General features: G+C 35.7%; 1 protein-coding gene across 39 annotated transcripts in view; it reads right to left on the bottom strand.

Annotated features, from left to right (window-relative positions):
- Nucleotides 1-22,773, bottom strand: part of CLASP2 (cytoplasmic linker associated protein 2) — a 174,887-nt gene that overhangs the window by 40,634 nt on the left and 111,480 nt on the right. For 9 of the 39 annotated variants that reach the window (XM_027523017.1, XM_027523024.1, XM_027523018.1 and 6 more), the window contains 10 exons: nt 21,847-21,948; nt 21,666-21,692; nt 18,918-18,944; nt 15,888-16,058; nt 15,336-15,443; nt 11,682-11,744; nt 10,600-10,706; nt 8,916-8,939; nt 7,358-7,602; nt 3,349-3,412 (listed from right to left, as the gene is read on the bottom strand). In XM_027523017.1, coding sequence (XP_027378818.1) covers nt 3,349-3,412; nt 7,358-7,602; nt 8,916-8,939; nt 10,600-10,706; nt 11,682-11,744; nt 15,336-15,443; nt 15,888-16,058; nt 18,918-18,944; nt 21,666-21,692; nt 21,847-21,948 — 938 coding nt within the window. The remainder of the gene's footprint in view (nt 1-3,348; nt 3,413-7,357; nt 7,603-8,915; nt 8,940-10,599; nt 10,707-11,681; nt 11,745-15,335; nt 15,444-15,887; nt 16,059-18,917; nt 18,945-21,665; nt 21,693-21,846; nt 21,949-22,773) is intronic. The other 30 variants (XM_027523027.1, XM_027523031.1, XM_027523032.1 and 27 more) reach the window with 14 other exon arrangements.

Below are 22,773 nucleotides of genomic sequence, written 5' to 3'. Positions count from 1 at the left end.
GGAAAAATAGTTTTAAGGTTTAAGATGAGCCAAAGGCATGTAACTAGGTAAGTGAAGGAGAAAAATATGGGCTGGGAGTACCATTTGAGAGTCATCAGGATAAAGTGGGCGACAAGCTTCAAATAAGGTACAGAGTGAAAAAGGAGGGCCTAGGGCAATGCTCTAAGCCACAGCAACACTAGTAAAACAAGCAGAGACAGGTGTCTGAAAAGAGAGGCTGTCTGCTGTGAGGAAGACCGGATCAGACACAACAGAAAACCACCCTTCTCCTCCTCTCCCACACCACATCCCCTAGTGTCAGAAAAGATAAACTGAATACACTTACAGCAAAGCCAAAAAATAAAAAGGCATGTCAAAGAGCAAGCTGAAATTTATGAAAACTTCCTGGAAGACCAAGCAGATGAGAGTATATTAGCAAAAAAAGAGAGTACATGTTTATGTGGCTGCCAACAGCTTCAAGGTAAGACCTCCTGCCATTTCCATAGGATAAAAGGTAGAAAGAATGGCTTATGTGCAATTAATTTTGCTGGTTTGGAGGCAGGAAATGGAGTTTCTGTTGGATGGCATCTATTTTCTTGGTAAGCTAAGAGGCCAGGACAAATGCTCAGGGCACGAGATGAGAGGTCAACAGGGCTAGAGTTAAATTTAAGGAAAGACTATTTGACACAGTCTCTATGGAGGACAGAAGAGAAAAGCAAGAGGTACAGGAAAGGCAGGACTGAGCTTTTAGACCAAAATCACAGATCAGAAATGGACAGCGTATATAGGAATAAAGGTTGATTTAACCCACCAGGGACCGGTACACTGGTTCTGGTCCCAGTCAACAGTCTTGACCTTCAAGCAGTGGCATGACCATGAGTAGAGGTTCTTGAACATGTTTTTATTTTGGTGTCAATGTGTCAATCATTAGAGTTGATTGTATACAACAGGGGTTGGGAAACCATAGTCTGCAAGCTAAGAATGGTTTTACATTTTAAAATAGCTTTTTTTTTTAATCAAAAGAAAAGGCTATTTAGTGACACATGATAATTTGATGAAAATTAATATTTCAATGTTCCTAAGTAAAGTTTTATGGACACCTAGCCATGGTCACTTGTTTAGATACCGTCAAAAGACGCCTTTGTGCTATAATGGCAGAGCTGTAACAAAGATCATTATGGTCCACAAAGCCGGAAATATATACTGTCTGGCCCTTTATAGGGAGGGGGAAAGAAAAAACCAACTCTTGATAGACAGCAGTTGGGAAAATAAAACTAAAATTTTACTTGGAAGGAAAAGAGAGCATCAAGAACAGCTACTTGATTCAAATGACTGGACTATTAGTACTTTATAAAATTAAAAAGGAGGGATATCTACTACTTGAACAATATAAAGATATGCAAAAACTCAAATCAAACCCTGATATTTTTAAATCCCCAGTGTATGGTGATATAGCCAGTTTATTCTTAATTAATTACATTATTGGCAGTCTCTGATGGACAATCACCAAATAAAAGCTGAGCAAAACGAGTTAACAAAAATCTTCCCTTTATATCTGTATTCAGTGAAATAACTAAAACAAAACAAAACAAAACAAAGCAAAGCCAGATGGATCAATAAGAATTGTACGCTGTTATAAAACCCCACAGGAAAAAAACCAGAAAGTCTCCTTCCTGACACCTCTAGGGAGGATCGTGGCTGGTTCTCCATATTTACTAAGGGAGGCCAAACACCTGTGCTTCACCAACATCAAACTTGGCTTTCCTATTTGATCTTCAAGAGACTTTAATTTAAAAATTTACTTCATTTAAAAAAGCTTTTCTTCAAGAGACTGTTTAAAAAAAGTCTCATCACTGTTAAATCCTAGGATCCAACTAAACTGCATTACTGTCCTAATAAAAAATGAAAAACTATGACTTCAAGAAATAGTAACAGCCTCACTCTCATACGTTCCACTACAGATGAATTATATTACTTATTGAAGATGTTTTAAAACTCTATTTTTAAAAGTTGTATAGATTATTAACAAAATATTATTTGATAAAACAAGTCCACACAGATCATAACTGTCTTGTCCTTTGACTCATACTGCTAACAAAAAAAAATATCAACAGTTAATTTGTTTAGGATTTATAGAAATTCTTCCATTATAACAATTTCTACAGTAATCAGTGGTAGTAATATCAGTATAAAATGGAGTTATCTACATGCTCAGTTTAAAAATTATAAACTTAGTGTGCTTTTTGTCTTTAATGGGATCTTGAAATCTAAATGAATTCCAAAAATAGAATGCACTTTGAACATCTTTTACCTCTATTTTTGAACATCTTTTACCTTTTAAATGAAGGTATTTACTTATCTGAAATAAATATGCCTTCAGATAAAAGGATAATCTTTGGAAATTATTGCTTTAAAGTTAAGACAGTTTATAATCCTTAGCCAGATTTTAGTCTATGTAAAGAATGGGATTTTATTATCTTTAAGTAGTGTCACAAGTAATGAAAATACTGAAAATAGAAAAAAAATGAGAAGGAATGAAATGTGCAACAATAAAGTGAAGACAATAAAAAAAATGAAGCAAAATTCATAAATATTTTTCTTATGATTTCCCTTCCACATCTCCCTCTCACATAGGTTAGAAATTCTCATGTAGACAGCTGGTGTCCTAAAGGAAGATACTGAATAAAATTTCACCACTGCCAAACACACTGCTGAAAATAGAACAAATGAGTACATTTTACGACAAAACTTTACATTTTAAAACAAAAATTTCACAGTACACATGCAGAGTATACATAAGTACTTACATATACTTTAATCAGCATTAAAAGCTGAACGAAGTTCTGAAGATTTTTATGAACTCTTTCAACATATGAAATGTTTCTCTTTTTATTACTCACAAACTATAGGTGAAACCGTATTTTATGCTTTTTGTTTTTTAATGGCAGATCTTGTCTACAAAATTGCTCTTTTAAGAATATATGTTAATAAAGAAGAAAACTGAATAAAAAGTTAGAAACTTTTTTCAACTTATCCCGATTATTTCCTTTATAAATAGTAAAATGCTTTTAGTAATATAAATACTCACCCTGACTAATTGTAGAAGAGTTGTGCATGTGACTATATACTCTTTAGTTTATAGCCTTAGATAATCCCTCTTTTAGAGAAGCTTAAATAGTTATCAGAGAGCAACTTCTAAATTATGTATGATATCAAATACTCAATTTCAATTATGTTGAAAAGATCATTGCCATTTTAGGGCAATAAATAAATAAAAATGGCTTATAGTTTTTTGTTATTATTTACTTCTTTTTTGGGGCAATATAATAATGACACCTTATAGGAGTAATCTTAAATACTAAAACATACCTTGCCATGAGGATCAGCAAACATTCTTGTGAAAATTTCACATAATCTTTTCAGTTCAACTCGACTGTCAAAATAATAAAGTGGCTAATTAATACACTGCTGTAGGAAGAAGTCATTTAAAAGTGACTTACATATATATTTGGGCTTCTTTTTTTTTTTTAAGCCCCGCACTGCCCCCCGCCCTGCCCCCCCTCCCCACAAAAAAATTCAGCTCTCAAAATTGAGCAATTTGTAGGATTTACTAGTCAGGGCTAAGTACAATTTATCAAATGCAACAATAATTCTGTAGTAATACATACAATATTTTAAAGGTTGAAAGTTATATGAAATTACAACTGTACTTTATTAATGTAGCACAGCAGAGTAAACTATACAGATGACACTCCCAGCACATGAATCTTACCCTTTTAAATGCTTTTATGTTTTCTTAAATTTTGCCACCTGAGGGCTAAAATCTTTTTAAACTACGACTACTTCTTTGCCATTTAAAAGAATACATTGAACCTAACACTAATCTAACCTTGGTGGGGTTGGAAACAACATTATGATGATTTATTGTAGTGATTCATGAACTATAATATGTAATATTGATGAACTGTAATAATATGTAATTAAAATATATTAGGAAGTACATAGACAAACACTGTAAATTATACAGTTCTAACACCTCCTAAAATCAAACCCTAATTTCAGGTATTAAGGCAGGAAGTAGCCCTCTATTTTCCATCACACTGAAACTTACAAATTTTCTGAAACTAGGTTCCTAAAGGGATAGACTGTAGAGATTTAAAACACTACACAGAGAGGGGGAAAGCAAGCAAGAGCCAGTAGGACAGGAAACCAAATCAAACCCAACTAAAAATCAATATAAACTTAAAAATTTTTTAATTTTATTTATTTATTTACTGGTGACATCTCATGACACGTGGGATATTAGTTCCTTAACTAGGATCACACCCGTGCCCCCTGCAGAGGAAGCATGGAATCTTAACCACTGGACCACCAGAGAAGTCCTTAAACTTCTGTTCTTAGAGAAATGCACTCCAAATCCATTTCATATTATATCAAGATTCAAATATCACATGAACACCAGGAATATACCTTCATTTTCAACAGAACATAAATATTCTTTCGTCTCACTGAAAAACTTATCAGGAATGAATTTTAATAAATGAGTCAACTTTAATATTATGTATACTTTATTATACATAGACCATCCCTATGGAAAAGAAATGCAAAAAAGCAAAATGCCTGTCTGGGGAGGCCTTACAAATAGCTGTGAAAAGAAGAGAAGCGAAAAGCAAAGGAGAAAAGGAAAGATATAAACATCTGAATGCAGAGTTCCAAAGAATAGCAAGAAGAAATAAGAAAGCCTTCTTCAGCGATCAATGCAAAGAAATAGAGGAAAACAACAGAATGGGAAAGACTAGGGATCTCTTTAAGAAAATCAGAGATACCAAAGGAACATTTCATGCAAAGATGGGCTCGATAAAGGACAGAAATGGTATGGACCTAACAGAAGCAGAAGATATTAAGAAGAGATGGCAAGAATACACAGAAGAACTGTACAAAATAGATCTTCACAACCCAGATAATCACGATGGTGTGATCACTGACCTAGAGCCAGACATCCTGGAATGTGAAGTCAAGTGGGCCTTAGAGGTGATGGAATTCCAGTTGAGCTATTCCAAATCCTGAAAGACGATGCTGTGAAAGTGCTGCATTCAATATGCCAGCCAATTTGGAAAACTCAGCAGTGGCCACAGAACTGGAAAAGGTCAGTTTTCATTCCAATCCCAAAGAAAGGCAACGCCAAAGAATGCTCAAACTACCGCACAATTGCACTCATCTGACACGCTAGTAAAGTAATGCTCAAAATTCTCCAAGCCAGGCTTCAGCAATACGTGAACCGTGAACTTCCTGATGTTCAAGCTGGTTTTAGAAACAGAGATCAAATTGCCAACATCTGCTGGATCATGGAAAAAGAAACAAAGTTCCAGAAAAGCATCTATTTCTGCTTTAGTGACTATGCCAAAGCCTTTGACTGTGTGGATCACAATAAACTGTGGAAAATTCTGAAAGAGATGGGAATACCAGACCACCTGATCTTGAGAAATTTGTAGGCAGGTCAGGAAGCAACAGTTAGAACTGGACATGGAACAATAGACTGGTTCCAAATAGGAAAAGGAGTACGTCAAGGCTGTATATTGTCACCCTGCTTATTTAACTTATATGCAGAGTACATCATGATAAACGCTGGACTGGAAGAAACACAAGCTGGAATCAAGATTGCCGGGAGAAATATCAATAACCTCAGATATGCAGATGACACCACCCTTATGGCAGAAAGTGAAGAGGAACTAAAAAGCCTCTTGATGAAAGTGAAAGAGGAGAGTGAAAAAGTTGGCTTAAAGCTCAACATTGAGAAAACGAAGATCATGGCATCCGGTCCCACCACTTCATGGCAAATAGATGGGGAAACAGTGGAAACAGTGTCAGACTTTATTTTTCTGGGCTCCAGAATCACTGCAGATGGTGACTGCAGCCATGAAATTAAAAGACGCTTACTCCTTGGAAGGAAAGTTATGACCAACCTAGACAGCATATTCAAAAGCAGACATTACTTTGCCAACAAAGGTTCGTCTAGTCAAGGCTATGGTCATGTATGGATGTGAGAGTTGGACTGTGAAGAAGGCTGAGCGCCGAAGAATTGATGCTTTTGAACTGTGGTGTTGGAGAAGACTCTTGAGAGTCCCTTGGACTGCAAGGAGATCCAACCAGTCCATTCTGAAGGAGATCAGCCCTGGGATTTCTTTGGAAGGAATGATGCTAAAGCTGAAACTCCAGTACTTTGGCCACCTCATTCGAAGAGTTGACTCATTGGGAAAGACTCTGATGCTGGGAGGGATTGGGGGCAAGAGGAGAAGGGGACGACAGAGGATGAGATGGGTGGATGGCATCAATGACTCGATGGACGTGAGTCTCAGTGATCTCTGGGAGTTGGTGATGGACTGGGAGGCCTGGCGTGCTGAGATTCATGGGGTTGCAAAGAGTCAGATACAACTGAGCGACTGAACTGATCTGATACTTTATTATTTATTTTCATTTAATTAATAACATTTTTATTTAATAACTATTTATGAATAAAAAGTTTCCTTTAATAATGTTTCTTTAAATAGAGCAAGATAATTATAATTAAAAAAAAATAACAACAGTATGGATGGTCCTAAAGGGTTAGGGCTTGGGATAATATTCTGATGCCACTTTTTGAATTCGGGACACATATGAGCCCATACTAATATCTTTAAAGTGTTATGAAAAAGTCAAGTCAAAAAGTGCTAACCAGGGCCTTCCCTGGTGGCTCCGTGGTAAAGAATCTGCCTGCTAATGCAGGAGAGACAGTCCCCAGTCCAGAAGATCCCACATGCCATGGAGCAACTAAGTCCCTACACCACAACTACTGAGCCTGTGTTTCAGAGCCTGGAAAACACAACTACTGAGCCCACGAACCGCAACTACTGAAGCCTGAGTGCCCTAGAGCCCATGTTCTGCAACAAGAGACGCCAGCGCCGTGAGAAGCCTGCGCACTGCAACCAGGGAGCAGCCATGCTCCCGTCACTAGAGAAAAGCCTGTGCAGCAGTGAAGACCCAGCACGGTATGCTATGCTATGCTATGCTAAGTCTCTTCCGTCGTGTCCAACTATGTGCGACCCCATAGAGGGCAGCCCACCAGGCTCCCCCGTCCCTGGGATTCTCCGGGAAAGAACATTAGAGTGGGTTGCCATTTCCTTCTTGAGTGCGTGAAAGTGAAAAGTGAAAGTGAAGTCGCTCAGTCGTGTCCGACTCTTAGCGACCCCATGGACTGCAGCCTACCAGGCTCCTCCGTCCCTGGGATTCTCCAGGCAAGAGTACTGGAGTGGGGTGCCATTGCCTTCTCCGACCCAGAACGGTGCCCCCTCAAAAAAGCGCTCAACAGACAGGATAATTATTTGAAGACAATGTAACTCACCTTAGCGTTCTCTGGTTTTTTAGTAAGTTCTGCAGACCCAGGAGGCCTTCCTTCCTTTCTGACCAGTTGGAGCTGGCACATCTGTTGAGGACTTCTGCCACGTCTTCTGTCTGCCTCATGTACGTGGGAATACTACCGTTCCGAGAGCTGTAGGAGCGTTCCGAACAAGCACTGGATGCATCGCTGTTCGCATCATCATCTGAGTGCATCCCGTAAGATTCGTATCTTCTTCGAGCAGGTTTTTTCTGTTATACGTAAAGACTCTCATTAGTGGTAGCTAAAATAACATGCCGGTATTTCACGATTTCTACTGACCAGAAAAGGACTGGCCTTTGTTTAAAAATCAGTGTAAAGCATGCTGCTAATCATTGTAATAATAAAATGTTGAAATTTTAGTTTTTTTCAGAAAACATGTTTTAGGAGTTAGTAGGAGATGAAATATTCTTTAACTATGGGGAGTGGTAGAAGCAGAATAAAACTACTATATGGAAGTCAGATACATAAAGTGGGGAGTGCTAAAAACATGAGGTTTTTCCTTTTCTTTTTTCTTTTTGTGGAAAACCAAGAACTACTACCAGAGTGTAAATGAACAGGCTCTGTGCTAAAACTCTGAGTTGTTACAAAGAAATTATAACCTTTTTAAAGGATGAGAATGGACGAGAAAAACCTGTTTCCTGTGTAAAGTTCTATTTTTTCTGTCTCTCTACCTCCCTTTTCCTCTATTCTTCTTTCACTTCCATTATCATTTCTCTGCCGCTCTTCCTTCACTTGTACCCATCCCTGATGTTTCTTTGAGAAGAAAACCACAAAGAATGATGACAGCCCGTTTAGCTTACTCTTACTTTTAGGAAGCAAGCTCCTGAAGGGTTCTCCATGCTTTCCCTAATGTGTCTAAACTATCTATTTCAATATATATAAAAAAGCATTACTTTGATTTCTTCACATCTGAAGTTATAAAACTGCTAATTTTACCTTGAATATTAAAAGTGAAATGAGACGGAATAGATTATTTGAGATTTCCCTGAGAGAATCAGAATTAAGTCTTTATGTAATCTGATATGTGAATTCAGGCTGGTAAGAGATGAAGATGTTTCTATGAAACACTGAAGAACAATAATTTTACATAGCTCTGGGTGACTTAAATTATTCAAGTTTAAAATCTAAAAGAAATATAACCTGAACTTAATTAAAAATAGTTTTTCATTGACTTTCCATCACTAAATTGATTTGATTTGGAGGCACCAACAATTTAGAATGGCAAAAACATGATACTTTTGTTTTAGGCTCCAAGTTTTGTTATAGACATAGCGTCAATGACATCATCGCATTTGTGCAAAGTAGTCAGGCTCAAAGGATGAAAACCCCCACAGGACACTATTTAAGTACTATCTCCCTACTGATAATCATATAATCATATGTACAGAAAGGTGATGTATGTCTAAAGATTTTATTACTTCCACTTGAATTTTTTATAGAAGACTATCATCTGTTAAACTGATGAAGGCAAGAAAAAAACGTTATGGTACCATAAGATGTCAGAAAATAGCAATGTCTATACCTTAGTCCGTATGTCTCCTAAGAGCTGAGAGCAGTAGATTTTTAAAGAGAAAAATTGAAAATAATGAAGAACATTTTGCTAAACAGCACAGTGAAGTAGGCATAAACAATGCCCATAATCAGAACCATTAAGCTTTTAAATATTTAGATACATAAGAACTGCTTATTAGCAGGTTATATCTTTAATCTTGTCAATATCCTTTAGTCCAAAGAAAAATATGTAAGTTACAGAAATATTCACATAACCAATTTCCCCAAAAGACTCAAGTCTTCTTCCTATTTGTATCTTTTTGTCATTCCTAAACTTAATTTTATTTCTATGATTTTCCCTAGGTCCAACCAGGCTTAATAGTTAAATAGTCTTTTCCTAAAAATTGATAGTTATAATTGGAATATCTATGCTATGCAAATAATGGAAGTAGACACAATCAAATTATTGGGATTTGGTTTTTAGCACTGATGGCTAAATATTCCTCATATAAACCAAATACATCTTATTATAAATAATAGGATAAAGATTATTCAAGAGTAGTCCAATCAATTCATAAAATTTGTATGCATAGAATTTAACTAGTAAATCCTTCACATAGAGGAAACTAGAAAATGTGATTTGAGAAATACACTGATCAGGAAGAATAAATTTAAAACATATGACTAATTTAATACCATCAGAATAAGATGTGATTAATATATCCCAAGCTCAAGAGAACAAAGTTCATATTTAGTAAGTATTTTTATGAAAAAAAATCAGGTGGCTGAGGTAAAGAAAAAAATTCAGCACAGGGCAGAACCTCACATGTGATTACATTTAATATGCTATAGCTATGACCGATGAATATTTTTAAAAACTTGCTTTTCAAATATATGTGGCACATGGCGTATCGGCAATGGTTAAGAGGTGGCATGCAGGTTTAAAAGGCACAATGTACTTTCTTATTTTAAAACAAACATGACACCTTTGTTAAGTTCTGTGTAAGAAAATGAGTAGATGCTTCTCAAAAATAGGATTAATGTCATAATTTAAGAGAAACTGTCATACTGAATTGATGAGGGAAAAAGGCAAAAGCCAATCATAATCACTGTCTCAAGTACTTCCTTCATAATTTCATGGGGAGGAAAAACTACAGTGATATCTGTACGTCACTCTTCTGACAAAACCATCACGGATCTGTAGGTGATATTTTGAAGCCTCACTGTTTAATGTTTCAGGTTTAAAGAACTAGAAAGATATCTTAAATATAATTTGTTTTGAAATTGTACTTTCTCTCAGCTCAGAAAATACAAATAAGTAAAAGACTATACAAACTTTACTCCAAACTAAAACAACCCCTAACTACTCAAGGTTGAGCTAGCTTTGAAATTATACACTTGCAGTGTACATATTTACATACTCATCTGTCTGCCTTTATTTTCAGTGTACTACAGTGCATAAAAACACTGTATTAACAATACCAGTATTTATATTTCTGACATTCCATCGTGGGCCTTGGCTTAAAAACCTGACCAATTAATAAAGATCAACAATAAATTATACTGTTTTGCTTTTTATACTGCCACATTTGATCTTCCTAGATTTAATCCACAAGAATCTTCCATCTCCTTTCCCACACTTGTGGACTGGCTCACTCATATATTAGTTTCATTAACTGGAACATCTATAGTGATAAGGAAATGGACAAGAGTACCAAGGCGTCTGCCACTGCCTCCTCCACGTCGGAACCTGTGTTCAGGACTCGCATGGCACTGACCGAGGATGACAGTCGGCTTGATTGGCTGATCCCATACCCCGGACCTAATTCATCAGAAGAAGGAAAACAGCTTTGAGAGAGCCGTAAATGTAACATGGTCAGGCTGGAAAGTTTGAGATCCTTGAGGAGGGGGGAAAAAAAAAAAAACCAATGGGGCAAAGCATTTTAAAAGCAATATTGTATTCTCTGGGTACATTTAGTTTTGGTCAAATAAAATGGTAAAAGCAATTAAAATCACTAACAATGTGTGGCAAGTGAATTTAAGGAACAGTTGCTATGATACATTTATCACCAGAAGATAGAAGAAAGTATGGCTAGTCAACTAAGGGCTTGGAAGTAGGTAGCCCTGTAATTAATCCAGTTCTATCAGTCAGGCAAATTTCATCCATGTGGGTAAGCCACAGAATGGCCCGGAACAAAGATCAATCCTCAAACCAGTAATGATTAGGGAGCTCAATGAAGCCATGCCAAGAATTTACAAGGAAAAACTCCTCCAATGATTCTCTCTTCTCCTTCAAGATAGTCTGATTCATTCCATAACTAAAAGACATATCATTTGATATTTGTTAAGCACCTACTATTGCCTGACACTCTGAAGTATGTAAAGACAAATCATAGTTGGGTTCTTCTCCTCAACTACTTGTTACAATATATCATCATTTACAATTAAAACACTTCATCCACCATTTTGGTTTTTTTTTTTTTAACATATATACAAAAGATGAAGTACATAACAGAGAACATAAAACAATTCTATTCTATTTTAAAATGACATAACTTAGGTTATACAAAAGAAAAATGTCCATCTCCAGTGAGAAAAATGCTCAAGTAAGATTGCTGAAAGGAAAAAAGTTACTTGGGGGAAAATTAACAACAACAAAACACACAAATGACTTATTCTTCAACAAATTAAAATAAAAACAAATCAATTTTAAAACATGATTACTCAATGGGAACTGAAAAGGACAAAAAACTGAGATGAATGCACAGATGATAGTGAAAATGTACTCATCCTTCACCTGAGACCCCATACACATCGGGGGCGTAGAGGGCACCAGTGGATCTGGAATGGTGTCTGGAGGCTGGAATAACAGGACCATACAAACCTCATCTATTACCACAGAAACAGGAATAGTGGCAGCACTACAGTCAGGCAAGGACAGTCAGTTAACAATGGTATTGTACTACTCAATGCTTAAGGATCAGAATAGTGCCTTAGATAAGGGCAAATATCATCCTTGACACACAACAGATCTTACACCTAAGGGGACAGACATAAGCCCACAGGAGACAAAGAGGCAAGTATTCAAATGGAAGGAAATGTCAAAAGTACAAGCATGAAACAGAAAAATGAACACTGCAATTTAAAAAAAAAAACCACTATGGTAAATAGTAACCAATAATAATCTTATCTCCTCTAATCCTGAACGCAGGGAGGTAGTTGTTACTATTCAATTTGACAAATGGCTAAACTAAAGCACAGAGAAAGGTTCATTAATTTGATCAAGGCCACACTCAGTAATTGTAGTCTTTCAGGGTCTTTGCTCTTGAACAGTACACAGACCATCCTCACATTGTTCAAAAGATAACATACCTCATTTATATTAGCATAAACATTTTTTATAATGGTTTACACAACCTAAGTGCGGAATTCAGTAGATTTAAATATCAAAGCACATTTGAACACCAAAAGGGGAATATTACTGATTTGATTTAAAAAATCTAGAAATATGTGACTTTTCCCTATATTTATGACATCTCTCTAAATCTAAATTTAGTCTATTTTAAAACTTTAGATCTTAAAATCCTTATTTTCATCATGTTATAAAGTCAGTCTTATTCTTAAATGCACAAATAAGGGAGGAAAATTTCATTTTATTATTTAATGAAACATATGGCCCTTATTTTAAAAGTTACTCTGCCGCAGACATATTAGAACAGTTGAAGTAGTTTTACTATATGAATTACTCTTTTGTCACAGAATGAATAAGAAAATGATCAAAAAGATGTAAAGACAGGATTAAAGACAGAATGTTGCAAAAAATGTTTAATTAGACCCTGAAAGGTGATCGGTATCATTAGTAAAACATACTAATATATAGTTGGTTTTAATTTTACCCAACAGAATAATTAATAAAATGATAAGGAAGAGTTGAACCAATATGGAAATGGTTTAATAGATAAAAAACCTTTTGAAATCAACAGTTATCTGTGGCTGAAGATACACTCATATGCTGGTAATAATGTAGCCTTTTTTTTCAATCTTAGTTCCAGAAACAGGGAAACTAAGAGTGCAAGTTCCAGAGTTCATCTTTGCCTGGCTCTGGTTTACTTCTGGTGTATCAGGGCCCCGACGCTGGCTTTGTGCTACAACTGAGTAAGTGGCAAACCACGGGATTCTTGTGTTGAATGGCCATATGCAAGTCAGAGGCGACAGAAGGCTTCACCAAATAAAGGAAGACAGCAAAATGCAGGCAAATGAACCAGAAAATCCTGATCTCTGGGAATGGTATTTTTATCCTCGTTTAACAAATAGGGCTAATCCCCTATCTTTGCTATGCAACATCTATATGTAAACAAAAGGCTATAAAATTTAATTTTTCTAAAACTGTATGATAAAAAGGTTAACCACCTCTAAACCAAATAGGATGTTTCATCACAACTGAGAAAACTGCCTCCTTTAATAACAAAATTTTAATGATCTCAACTGCCAAATGGAGACTGAGATAAATCTAGAAGATTAATGACTAAACAATATCTTCCCCCTGGCTCAGCCTGTAAAGTATCTGCCTGCAATGCAGGAGACCTGGGATCAATCCCTGGGTTGGGGAGTTCCCCTGGAGAAGGAATGGCAACCCACTCCAGTATTTTTGCCTGAAGAATCCCATGGACAGAGGAGCCTGGTGGACTACAGTCCATGGGGGACACAACTGAGTGACTAACACTTTCACTTTCTCTTTAAAAATAGGCATATTAACATGTTTATAATTAGAAGTTGGTTATAGATTTCCTCTAATCTCTGGTGTACAGTTTTAAAACGGTCTAGAAACATATTTTGTTTTTTCTTGCTATCTCATGCTTTCTACTAATTCTACATTATACAAGGTATTATACCATTAAAAAAATCAAAGATCCTTGCCACTAATATATAACGCCACTAACTGCAGGTGAGCGGGCACTGTTCAGGGGCAAGAGGTAGAAGAGCGGTGCTGGCAGACGGCAGTCCTGATGGCCACACGCTCACGGTGTCAAGCGCTGCTTGGAGGGTCGTTTCCAGGGAATCTCTGCTTTAAGTGCCTTCAGATTAATGCCAAGAACTACGTGCTGTTGTTATCCTCATTTTACAGATAAGGAAGCCCTGGTACACAACAGCTACAGAGCTGGGATGTCAACCAGACCATCCGACCCTAGAACAGACACTCTTAAATGACTACAGCCCACTTCAACTCTTAAGGTGATGTGCTTATGTTATGCAAATATTGGATTTATTTCATTTTTAAACAGACATGCATGAGGATTAACCAATCTATATATACACGTATGTGTGTCTGCATGTATACACACATACACAGACACGCTACAACCTACTGTATCATCATACATGAACTAAACCTATCTCTGGCAAAGTACAGAAGGAAACTCGTTGGCACCTGGAACTGGAACACAAACAAGGGCTGAGGATTTCCCTGTCTGTGTTCCTAGCTCAAAGAGTCGGTAGAGGATAGTTCAGTAGTGATATAGTTGAACCAAATGGCCCAAAAGAAACTTAATTTCTCAGAAATCCTATACCAAAGGGTCTACTGAAGGAAGTAATGCTTCCAACAGCTAACGAGTGGAACCATGTTCTATTTAAGTGTCACAAAATCTGAAGTGCAACTCTCTTAAGTGTTTCAATAACCTACACTCTATGGAATTAAAAGAAAAAAACATGAAATGACTTTAGGTAAGTGTACAAAAATAAAGTACTATTTAAAATCCTGAGGACCACACAGAAATTCTAAAGACTTTCAACATAAAAAAATTCTGCCTCTCCAACTACTCTAAAATACTAAAAGTTTTAAAAGACCATTTAACATTTTATAATTGAGGTAAATGTAGTATTACAGTCAAGGTTACGGTACAATCTCTATAATAAGGAACAGATAGGCTGCACAGCAATGACATGATAAAAGCTAATGCATGGGAAATGCTATTAAACTCTAAAATATATAAAAATATTAATCCCTTCCATTTTCATAAGTAGTTCAAATATTATTTTACAGTCTTCTTTCCAGCAATCTTAAATATCTAAGGTGAAGAGTGAATAATTCTACTGAAAAGCATAAACATCTTTATTCTTATCAAACTAAATAGTCCACATTTCACTTAAGAGTAATTACTTAAATATTATCTTTATATTTTATATTATTAAGAAAAAATCTTGAATTCAATGTTATGTAATCTGAATCTGTGTGATATTTACTTGACTATGAAGGCAATTTGTTTATCTAATGTCTAATTTGCTTATTTAAGACAAGTAAATGTTAAAGGAACTTCCCAAACATGTAACTTCCCTCTGACTGTCCTTAAAAAGACAGAAAAGAGAGGCAAAGATACAGTTAATAAAGCTAAATCCAGGGTCTTCTGAGGTTATCAGATGGTGCGAACACAACAGGGAAGCCCAGACAACTCACCAAGGGGCTGGAAAGAGCGCACAGGACTCGTATCCCTGCTGCTCTCCCGGCTGGCTTCCCGGCTGCACCCTTGACTCACGCTTGGCCGAGGAATCCGACTGCTTCGGGCTGGCATGAAGCAATGGCAGCACAGAAGTGGAGTAAACAGGAGAAGGGTTTGTATTTTTGATATTTTGGTTTCATTCTTTTCTTTCTTATAAAGCTAATAAATAACAAGTTCTGCTAAGGATGAGAAGAAATGATTCTTGATGAAGCATTACCAGGAATACCATTAAAAATTCTTGATTACACTCTTCTAGTTTATATGTGATTAGAAGAGCAAAGTGTATTTTACTAAAATTAAACAGCTGCAAAGAAAAAAACAGATTTAAAATAGAAATACCACTTCCAATATAAGACATCTAATTTCATTTTTAAACCTATATTTCAATTCTTCTTGAATTTGAAGTTGTTTTCCTCAAACTTAGAAGTACCTAAATGAGGTCTTCAATGCTACCAAGTCCTAAAGTACAAAAGAAACACAAGGTCCCAAGTTTCACACAAGGATCTTACCCACTGAGAGCCGAGATGGACTGGCCTCTCTGCTACAGCCCTGGCTTCGGGGTATCTTGCTTCTCTTCTGTGTGGAGGCTGAATTAACCAGGACTCTCTGAACACCAGAGCTCACAGTGGAGAGGGCTGTTGTGGTCAGAACTCTGCCTGGAGAACCAGACCGGCTGCCAGCTGAACACCAAACACAGATATAAATGTCAACCTGTGAACTCCAAGAGATCTTTGTCAAAAGGATAAAAATTCAAGAAGTACATCTGAGAAACCTGTGATTCAATGGCAAGTTCTAAGTTCCAAGGAAATAGATTGAGGAAGCTTTATATATATACTGAAAACCTGGAATAAAAAGATATACTATATATATATATATACACACACACACATATATATATGTATACACACATACTAGGGTTGAATGGTAAATCAAGTAAATATATTTTCAGTTTTGGGGAATATAAGATGTTATGTTTAATAAGGAAAACACTATTATGATTTTTGGAACATAAATAGTAGAAAAGGTTTCCAAAGAAATAACTTATCTAACAATACACTTCATGTAAATATAGTTTCATTTAACTCTATGTTAAAAAGGTATCTATTAAAGCTATACATTTATAAGGAAACAATAATTCTATTATTGATAACATTCTTGTTAAGAATATAATAAAATTTATTTTATTATAATTTAACATAACTGTTATAATATATAACAGTTATAATATAACAGTTTGAAAAATTTGTTTTTCAAACTGTTAAAACAGTTTGACTGTTGAGATGTCTTGAAATGGGCATAACAAAGTTGTCTATCTTGCTACTTACATACATTTTAAAATTTTTACAAGATTAAATTTTATTTATTTGTTCATTTATTTATTTTGGCAACACTGAGTGGCATATAGGATCTTCATTCTCCAACCAGGGATCAAACCCGTGCCCCTCACAGTGGAAGTGTGGAGTCTTAGCCATTGGAAAGCCAGCAAAGTCCCAAGATTAAATTTTAAATGTTTACAAAGTTGGGCCAGCTAAAAAAGAAACAGGTTTTGCTATCTGCCTTCAAATAAAAAAGGGGTCTTGGGTGGCCAAAGTCTGGCATGTAGATGTTTTGGTAGAACAAAGATTAATGGGCAAATAAATATCAAAGAAAATAGATTCTTTCAAAACTAGTAATTTCCAGTCTTGGAAGAGAGAAGATGTGGTCAGGTAGAGAGAGGGAGCTGGACAAAATCTCAAAGACGGGGGCAAGACTTTTAAAAAAAGAAACATGCGTTCAAACTAGAATTGTATAGTTTTTAAAGGGGTAAGCTCCTTGTCAACCAGAGCATTTTGTGTTTGCATTGACAAGGAAAATAAACTAGGTAAGTCCAAGGTATAATTTAACTCTAGATTCTGGATAGTAGCATTATAAGAGTTAAACCTGAACTTAAATAAAACTCCATGAAAGCAACGTTTTCTCTTTGTTGGACACTTCTCCACAGTCACTGCTCACCTTCTATCATCTTACCCAGTCACGCCTCACTTCCACAGAGCAAAGATTAAAGACTCAAAGTCAATGGGGAGAAGCAGGGAATGTCACTGCAGAAGGAGTGCTGAGTTCAAGGGAGGGAGTGGTGACTTTTTAGTTCAAACCAGCCCCGTATTGAGGTAACACTGGCCACATTTTTGGATTTGTTTTTAATGAAAGCTCTGACATTTTCTGATTTTTATCATGTTGTACAGACCAAATAGCACATGAATAGAGGCAGACTGGATATGATCCATAGGCTGCTGATCTGTGACCCTTGTTACTGTTTTCTTGGCACGGTGTTCCTGAATACAATTTAAACTCATGCTTAATTCCTAAACTTTACCAGTATACAATATGAAACTCATCTTCTGCTGTTTATAGCAATACTATAAAACAAAGCAATGTTTATGATGAAACTGACAATTTATTATTTGTGTAGAAAGAATTCTAAATTATTGCAGGGAAATTATACAAGTGTACTTTAAAATGATGGTTCATCTGAACTGTTCCACGACATTTCAGGAGAAGAATGTTTAGATGAGGTTTCTTTCAGTCATAACCTTAGGGATACTCACAAGGCACCTATTTTCTCCATGCAGCGTCTAAACTAAACATACACACCAAAAACACCCGAACACCCAACATGCCACAAACTCACAATGCAAGGTAAGCTGATGGAATATTTTATGGGAATGTGACAATATAAAAAGTATAATGAACTGACCACATACAACATGTTATTCTGTTAAAACCAATGTAAGTTTAGGAGGTGAAGGTGTTGGTAGGAAACTGGAGAACTCCTTGAGATGTGGATCTATTCAGCAGAGAAGAAACATGCAGTATAGAAGCAAGAGTAACCACTCCATCTATTCTAGACTGGCTGAATTTATCAAAACTATGTAAGCTCCCTCTCTATATATTTGAATTCATTCATGCCCTGTGCTAGGGAATGTAACTGGCAGTATTAATCATTTCATGCTCTTCTCCACTACCTGCCATGAACAGCATGATAATCCAGTGCCTACAACCCATTTTGCAGTCATTCATACTTAGAAGAAGAAAATATCATGGCTCTTTCCCCAGCAAAAGAACTAGCAGGTTAATTATTTCTTTGAGGAAAACCACAGTTGATAAAAAAAAAGTGTATGATGCACCTAGCAATATCATGCTACTAGAAAATAATTTGCAAAATTTGAAATTGGATAACTAATTTCTCTTGTGTTGCCTAAAGTTTTCAAATCACTGTTTTATACTTTTTACAAGCTATTTTCAAGGCACTACTAAAGCTCCCCTGCTTTGGGATGTTTACACTTTGTGGGATCAACATGGATAATTTTAAAAAACCAGGGTTTTGGTAACAAATAAGGACAAGTCACAGGAAAATCAAAATTGGGAAATTTTATCCCAATAATGGCTACAAAATGATAGAATATTAAATGTTAAGAATTTCTGCTGAATAGAACCCATTCTTGATAATGAAAATAGATGATCAAACAACTGATGCACATATAAAGTCTATAGATTCTTACCACCAATGGTATTAGCAGATTGTGATCCTGAACAAGTGTAAAGGCAGAATTAGGGTAAGGGTTATAATCCATGAAGAGGGAAGGAGCAGATTTAAAATGCATGGCAGATGGAAATAAGAAAGCTTTAGTCAGTTTTGAAAATTAAAAATCCTAAAGCAAAAAAAGCAAACTTTAACAAAAGCAGAACACTGAGTAGCTTTCACAGCTGGTCACTGAGATCAGACATCAATGTACAAAGCAGATGAAATGAAGGTGTAAGTGCAGGTTTTTCAGCTTTTCTTCTGATAGGCCTACAATCTAGATAATTAAATGTTTAAATAATAAAAATTTAAACATTTAAAAACTACAGGTGAGGAAGAATTACAGCATCTTCTAGCTGAAGAAAAATTACATGAAAACGCTACAGATTTTATCTTTCTTAAGACACTGGGGGAAAAAAACTGAACAGTAGCAGGGTGGGTGGGGAGACAACATTTCTGACAGGCTGTTCATTTGTACATCGGTCAGTCACTACCGACAAGAAAAGACACAATCTTTAAGTAAATAATTAAGTCTGGAAGTCTCTCCATTGGGTCTGCTTTCAATTTATTTTTGGTTAGCCATTAGAACATACTTGCTTTGACTCAAGATTTTTTTCCCCTAAATGGTGATATAAAAGTATGTAAAGGCCATGCAAACCCCAGTGAATTACTTTACAACAAAGTGAAGATGGAGACCACAGTAATATTTCTGTGTAAATATGTGTAAAGAGACTTGCATCAAATTATATAAAGCTGCAATATCTTTTTTCAAAAGAATTTGAAAGGAAACAGTCATTCAAATAAATATATAAGAAAGCAAATAAAAACCTCACCAGTATGATTTAAAACCTAAATGATTTTACTGTGGGAAAGTTATCTGATCTTAAAATCTTACTGGGTCTTAAAGCCTATTATTATGTTCTCACACTCTAGGAGAGGATTTGAAGTACTGTGCATAGGGTTTCAATGTCAAAAACCAAATATAAAAAAATTATTGTATATTCTCGATATGATCAGTACTTATAATACACTTAAAATGGAGGTCCTTAAGTAATATATTAAGAAAATCATACACAAAGCACTTTGAATCTCTGCCATGAGTTCAGTCTTAGTATTACTTTAGAAGAAAATTCAGTAAAATATTTCACATGAAATTGAGTTTTATCCTTAAGATACTAGATACAGCTTCTGGTTGCTATCTTTACTTTTCCTTATGCTTTAAATTTCCTTCACCATTATTTTTGTTTCCTGAAGGCAGTAAGACTAACAAGGTATAGAAAAATGCACAACAGGAGTATAAAATTCAGTTGACATTACATTAAGAAAAACAAGGAGATCACTTTTATCAGCTAAAATATAGAGCATGTACTTTGTGCTCAGGCAAGTATACTAATTTCACCCTCACAACAATCCTGTAAGACTATCCTATTCATTCTACTGGTTATATTAGAAGTACACAGAAGTGTAACAACTTTAAATAACCTGGAATAGCCATGATCAACTCTGGGAAGTACAGCTCCAGATACCATGATCTAAATCAATACTTCTCAGACCTGACTGTAACAGAAATCACTTAATGATCTTGTTAAAGACTGAATTCACTACACCTGTGGTGAATTTCTCAGGTGTGCATTTCCCAGGTGATGCTGATGCTGGTTTGGGCATCATATTTGGAATAGCAAGGCTCGAAACTCCTGTGTTATACTGCTAAAGATTAAGTTACTTTAAACAATTACTCTATTTTTCCTATTTGTAAATAATCCACAATTTGCAGACCAATTTTACTGGAGCATTTCTGCTTCTTTTTAGGACTCTTGTTGAGTGCTCCAAACTTTACCCTGCCTGGATTTTTTTAACTTGGGAAAGAGGAGAATCTGCTAGGCTGGACTTGTCTAATCATCTCCTGGCACCCTCTAAGCCCAGCTCCTTTCCCTAAGATTCAAGAATCAAGTTAAAAAACAGATGAACTGGGCATCTATATCTTGAAATATTATCTAAAGAACAGTACAAGATAGCTATGTTTATTTCTTTCCAAAATGGCCAAGTATTGATATAAAGAAGAACCCCAGAATTACCTCCCTAGAAAAAATTCCTGTTCTAAGAGGCATGTACTAAGGAAAATTTCTTGATAAAGAAGAAAAGAGATCTCTTTTAAATTAATTATGCCATAAGTGTATATATTACTATTCTGGAACACAGAGGAATGGATCATTCATTTTACCTAGAATTCAAAATTGTGCTTTTTAATAATTGCGCTTATGAGAAACTCAGCTTCCAATGAAATTGCAAAAATATAAATCTTAAATTTAACAAGGAATATTAACAAAACTGGTCATTTCAATTTGTTTCCTCTTTATGAGTCAGTATATACCTGCCAAAAATGCTGACTGTACTCTTAATGGATTTTAGGGAAAGTACAAAGATACTACATACCTGTCCTTGAATAATTAGCTAGATGCAACCAGATTTGATGCTAACATACAGCAATTATTTTGCCCCTAAAAAGCACAATTTTCCACATTTACAAGTTTCTGAGTAGACTGTGAAAACCTTAATGCTAAGAGAGTTGTGTTATCTCCATGCAAAAGTCTGTGTAACAGATGAAGTTTCTCTTTCTAAGTGGCAGGTATCAATGATGCAGCCCTAATAACACACCAAAGACAAGACAACACCCACTCCAAAAGTTCGAAAACATGCACAACTGACCCAAAACATTGAAAAAAAATACCTTCATTTTTGTCAGGTGATGATGAACCTAAAGTACAGAACAAGAACTCAGTATGTGGCTTGTCTTTTTGGGAATTAGTTTTGTCTTTTTCCACTGGTCAATCTCCTAATACAGTAACATACAAAGAACACGCTTATCCTAACATTGTAGAAACACGAGAGAACTAATAGGCAATACATACGCTGTGACTGAGACACCATCTTTGTTCGACTTCTTCCTCTGGAATCTGTCTTGGCATTTCCCATACTAGCAAGTGGTGCTGAAAGCTTTGCTCTCACCCGGCCTAAAGAATAAAATGATTTATATAATTACAGACATTTTTCTATAATATTTAGTAATGAGGGGAAAAAAAAATCTCACTATAATTTTCTAATTGGGTGTGCTTCTCAAGTATCGTTAAATTCTGTAACACTGTAAACTTCACTTTAAAGATTAGCGTTCCCTTGAAATTTTAAAAATATATACTGTTTTTTATGTGTTGCACCATAAACTAACTTTCCTTTAAGGGTAAGAGTAAAGTCAAGCTAAAAGATCTCCATTCTCAGTTTGATATTATTAGTCCCGGAGGGTTATAATTAAGATAATTACCGCAGGCATACACTTATTCAGTTTCCATGAAATTTAATTTATTCTCAAATTCAGCCTATAGTTTAAAATACAAGCCTAAGCTTAGAAACAAGAGCCCAGCCTTTCTGACTGAAAACGTACTTCCAAAGGGATTTGCATGAAGATACAATACTAGCTAAAATATCTTTTTATATGGTGTGCTAAACATCAGAGTACTACAGATATACATGGACACGTTTGCTATTCTCTTCCCCAAACAACCAAATTCCATTTATAAAATTATTTGAGGAAATACCAATCACAGAGGAGTTGGCACTTTTCTCTACACATTTCCTTCTCTAACTCCAATCAGTATTCCTTCCTTCTCTATTACTGTTTCATCCCCCTCCAGAAACCAAGGCGCAGAAATGTTTCTAGAGCTCTTGAACCAAAGGAGAGAATGCTTATTTATCAAAGTGCTTAAGTAAACTGTCATCAGAAAAAACAAAAATATATTACTAGTAGGTACTTTGGTGTTCTCGAGCAACAGCCTCAATCACTA

Source organism: Bos indicus x Bos taurus, chromosome 22, assembly GCF_003369695.1.
Source record: "Bos indicus x Bos taurus breed Angus x Brahman F1 hybrid chromosome 22, Bos_hybrid_MaternalHap_v2.0, whole genome shotgun sequence".
NCBI classification, from domain to species: domain Eukaryota; kingdom Metazoa; phylum Chordata; class Mammalia; order Artiodactyla; family Bovidae; genus Bos; species Bos indicus x Bos taurus.
The sequence above is the reverse complement of the archived record's forward strand: the minus strand, read 5'-3'. Positions and strand labels throughout refer to the sequence as shown.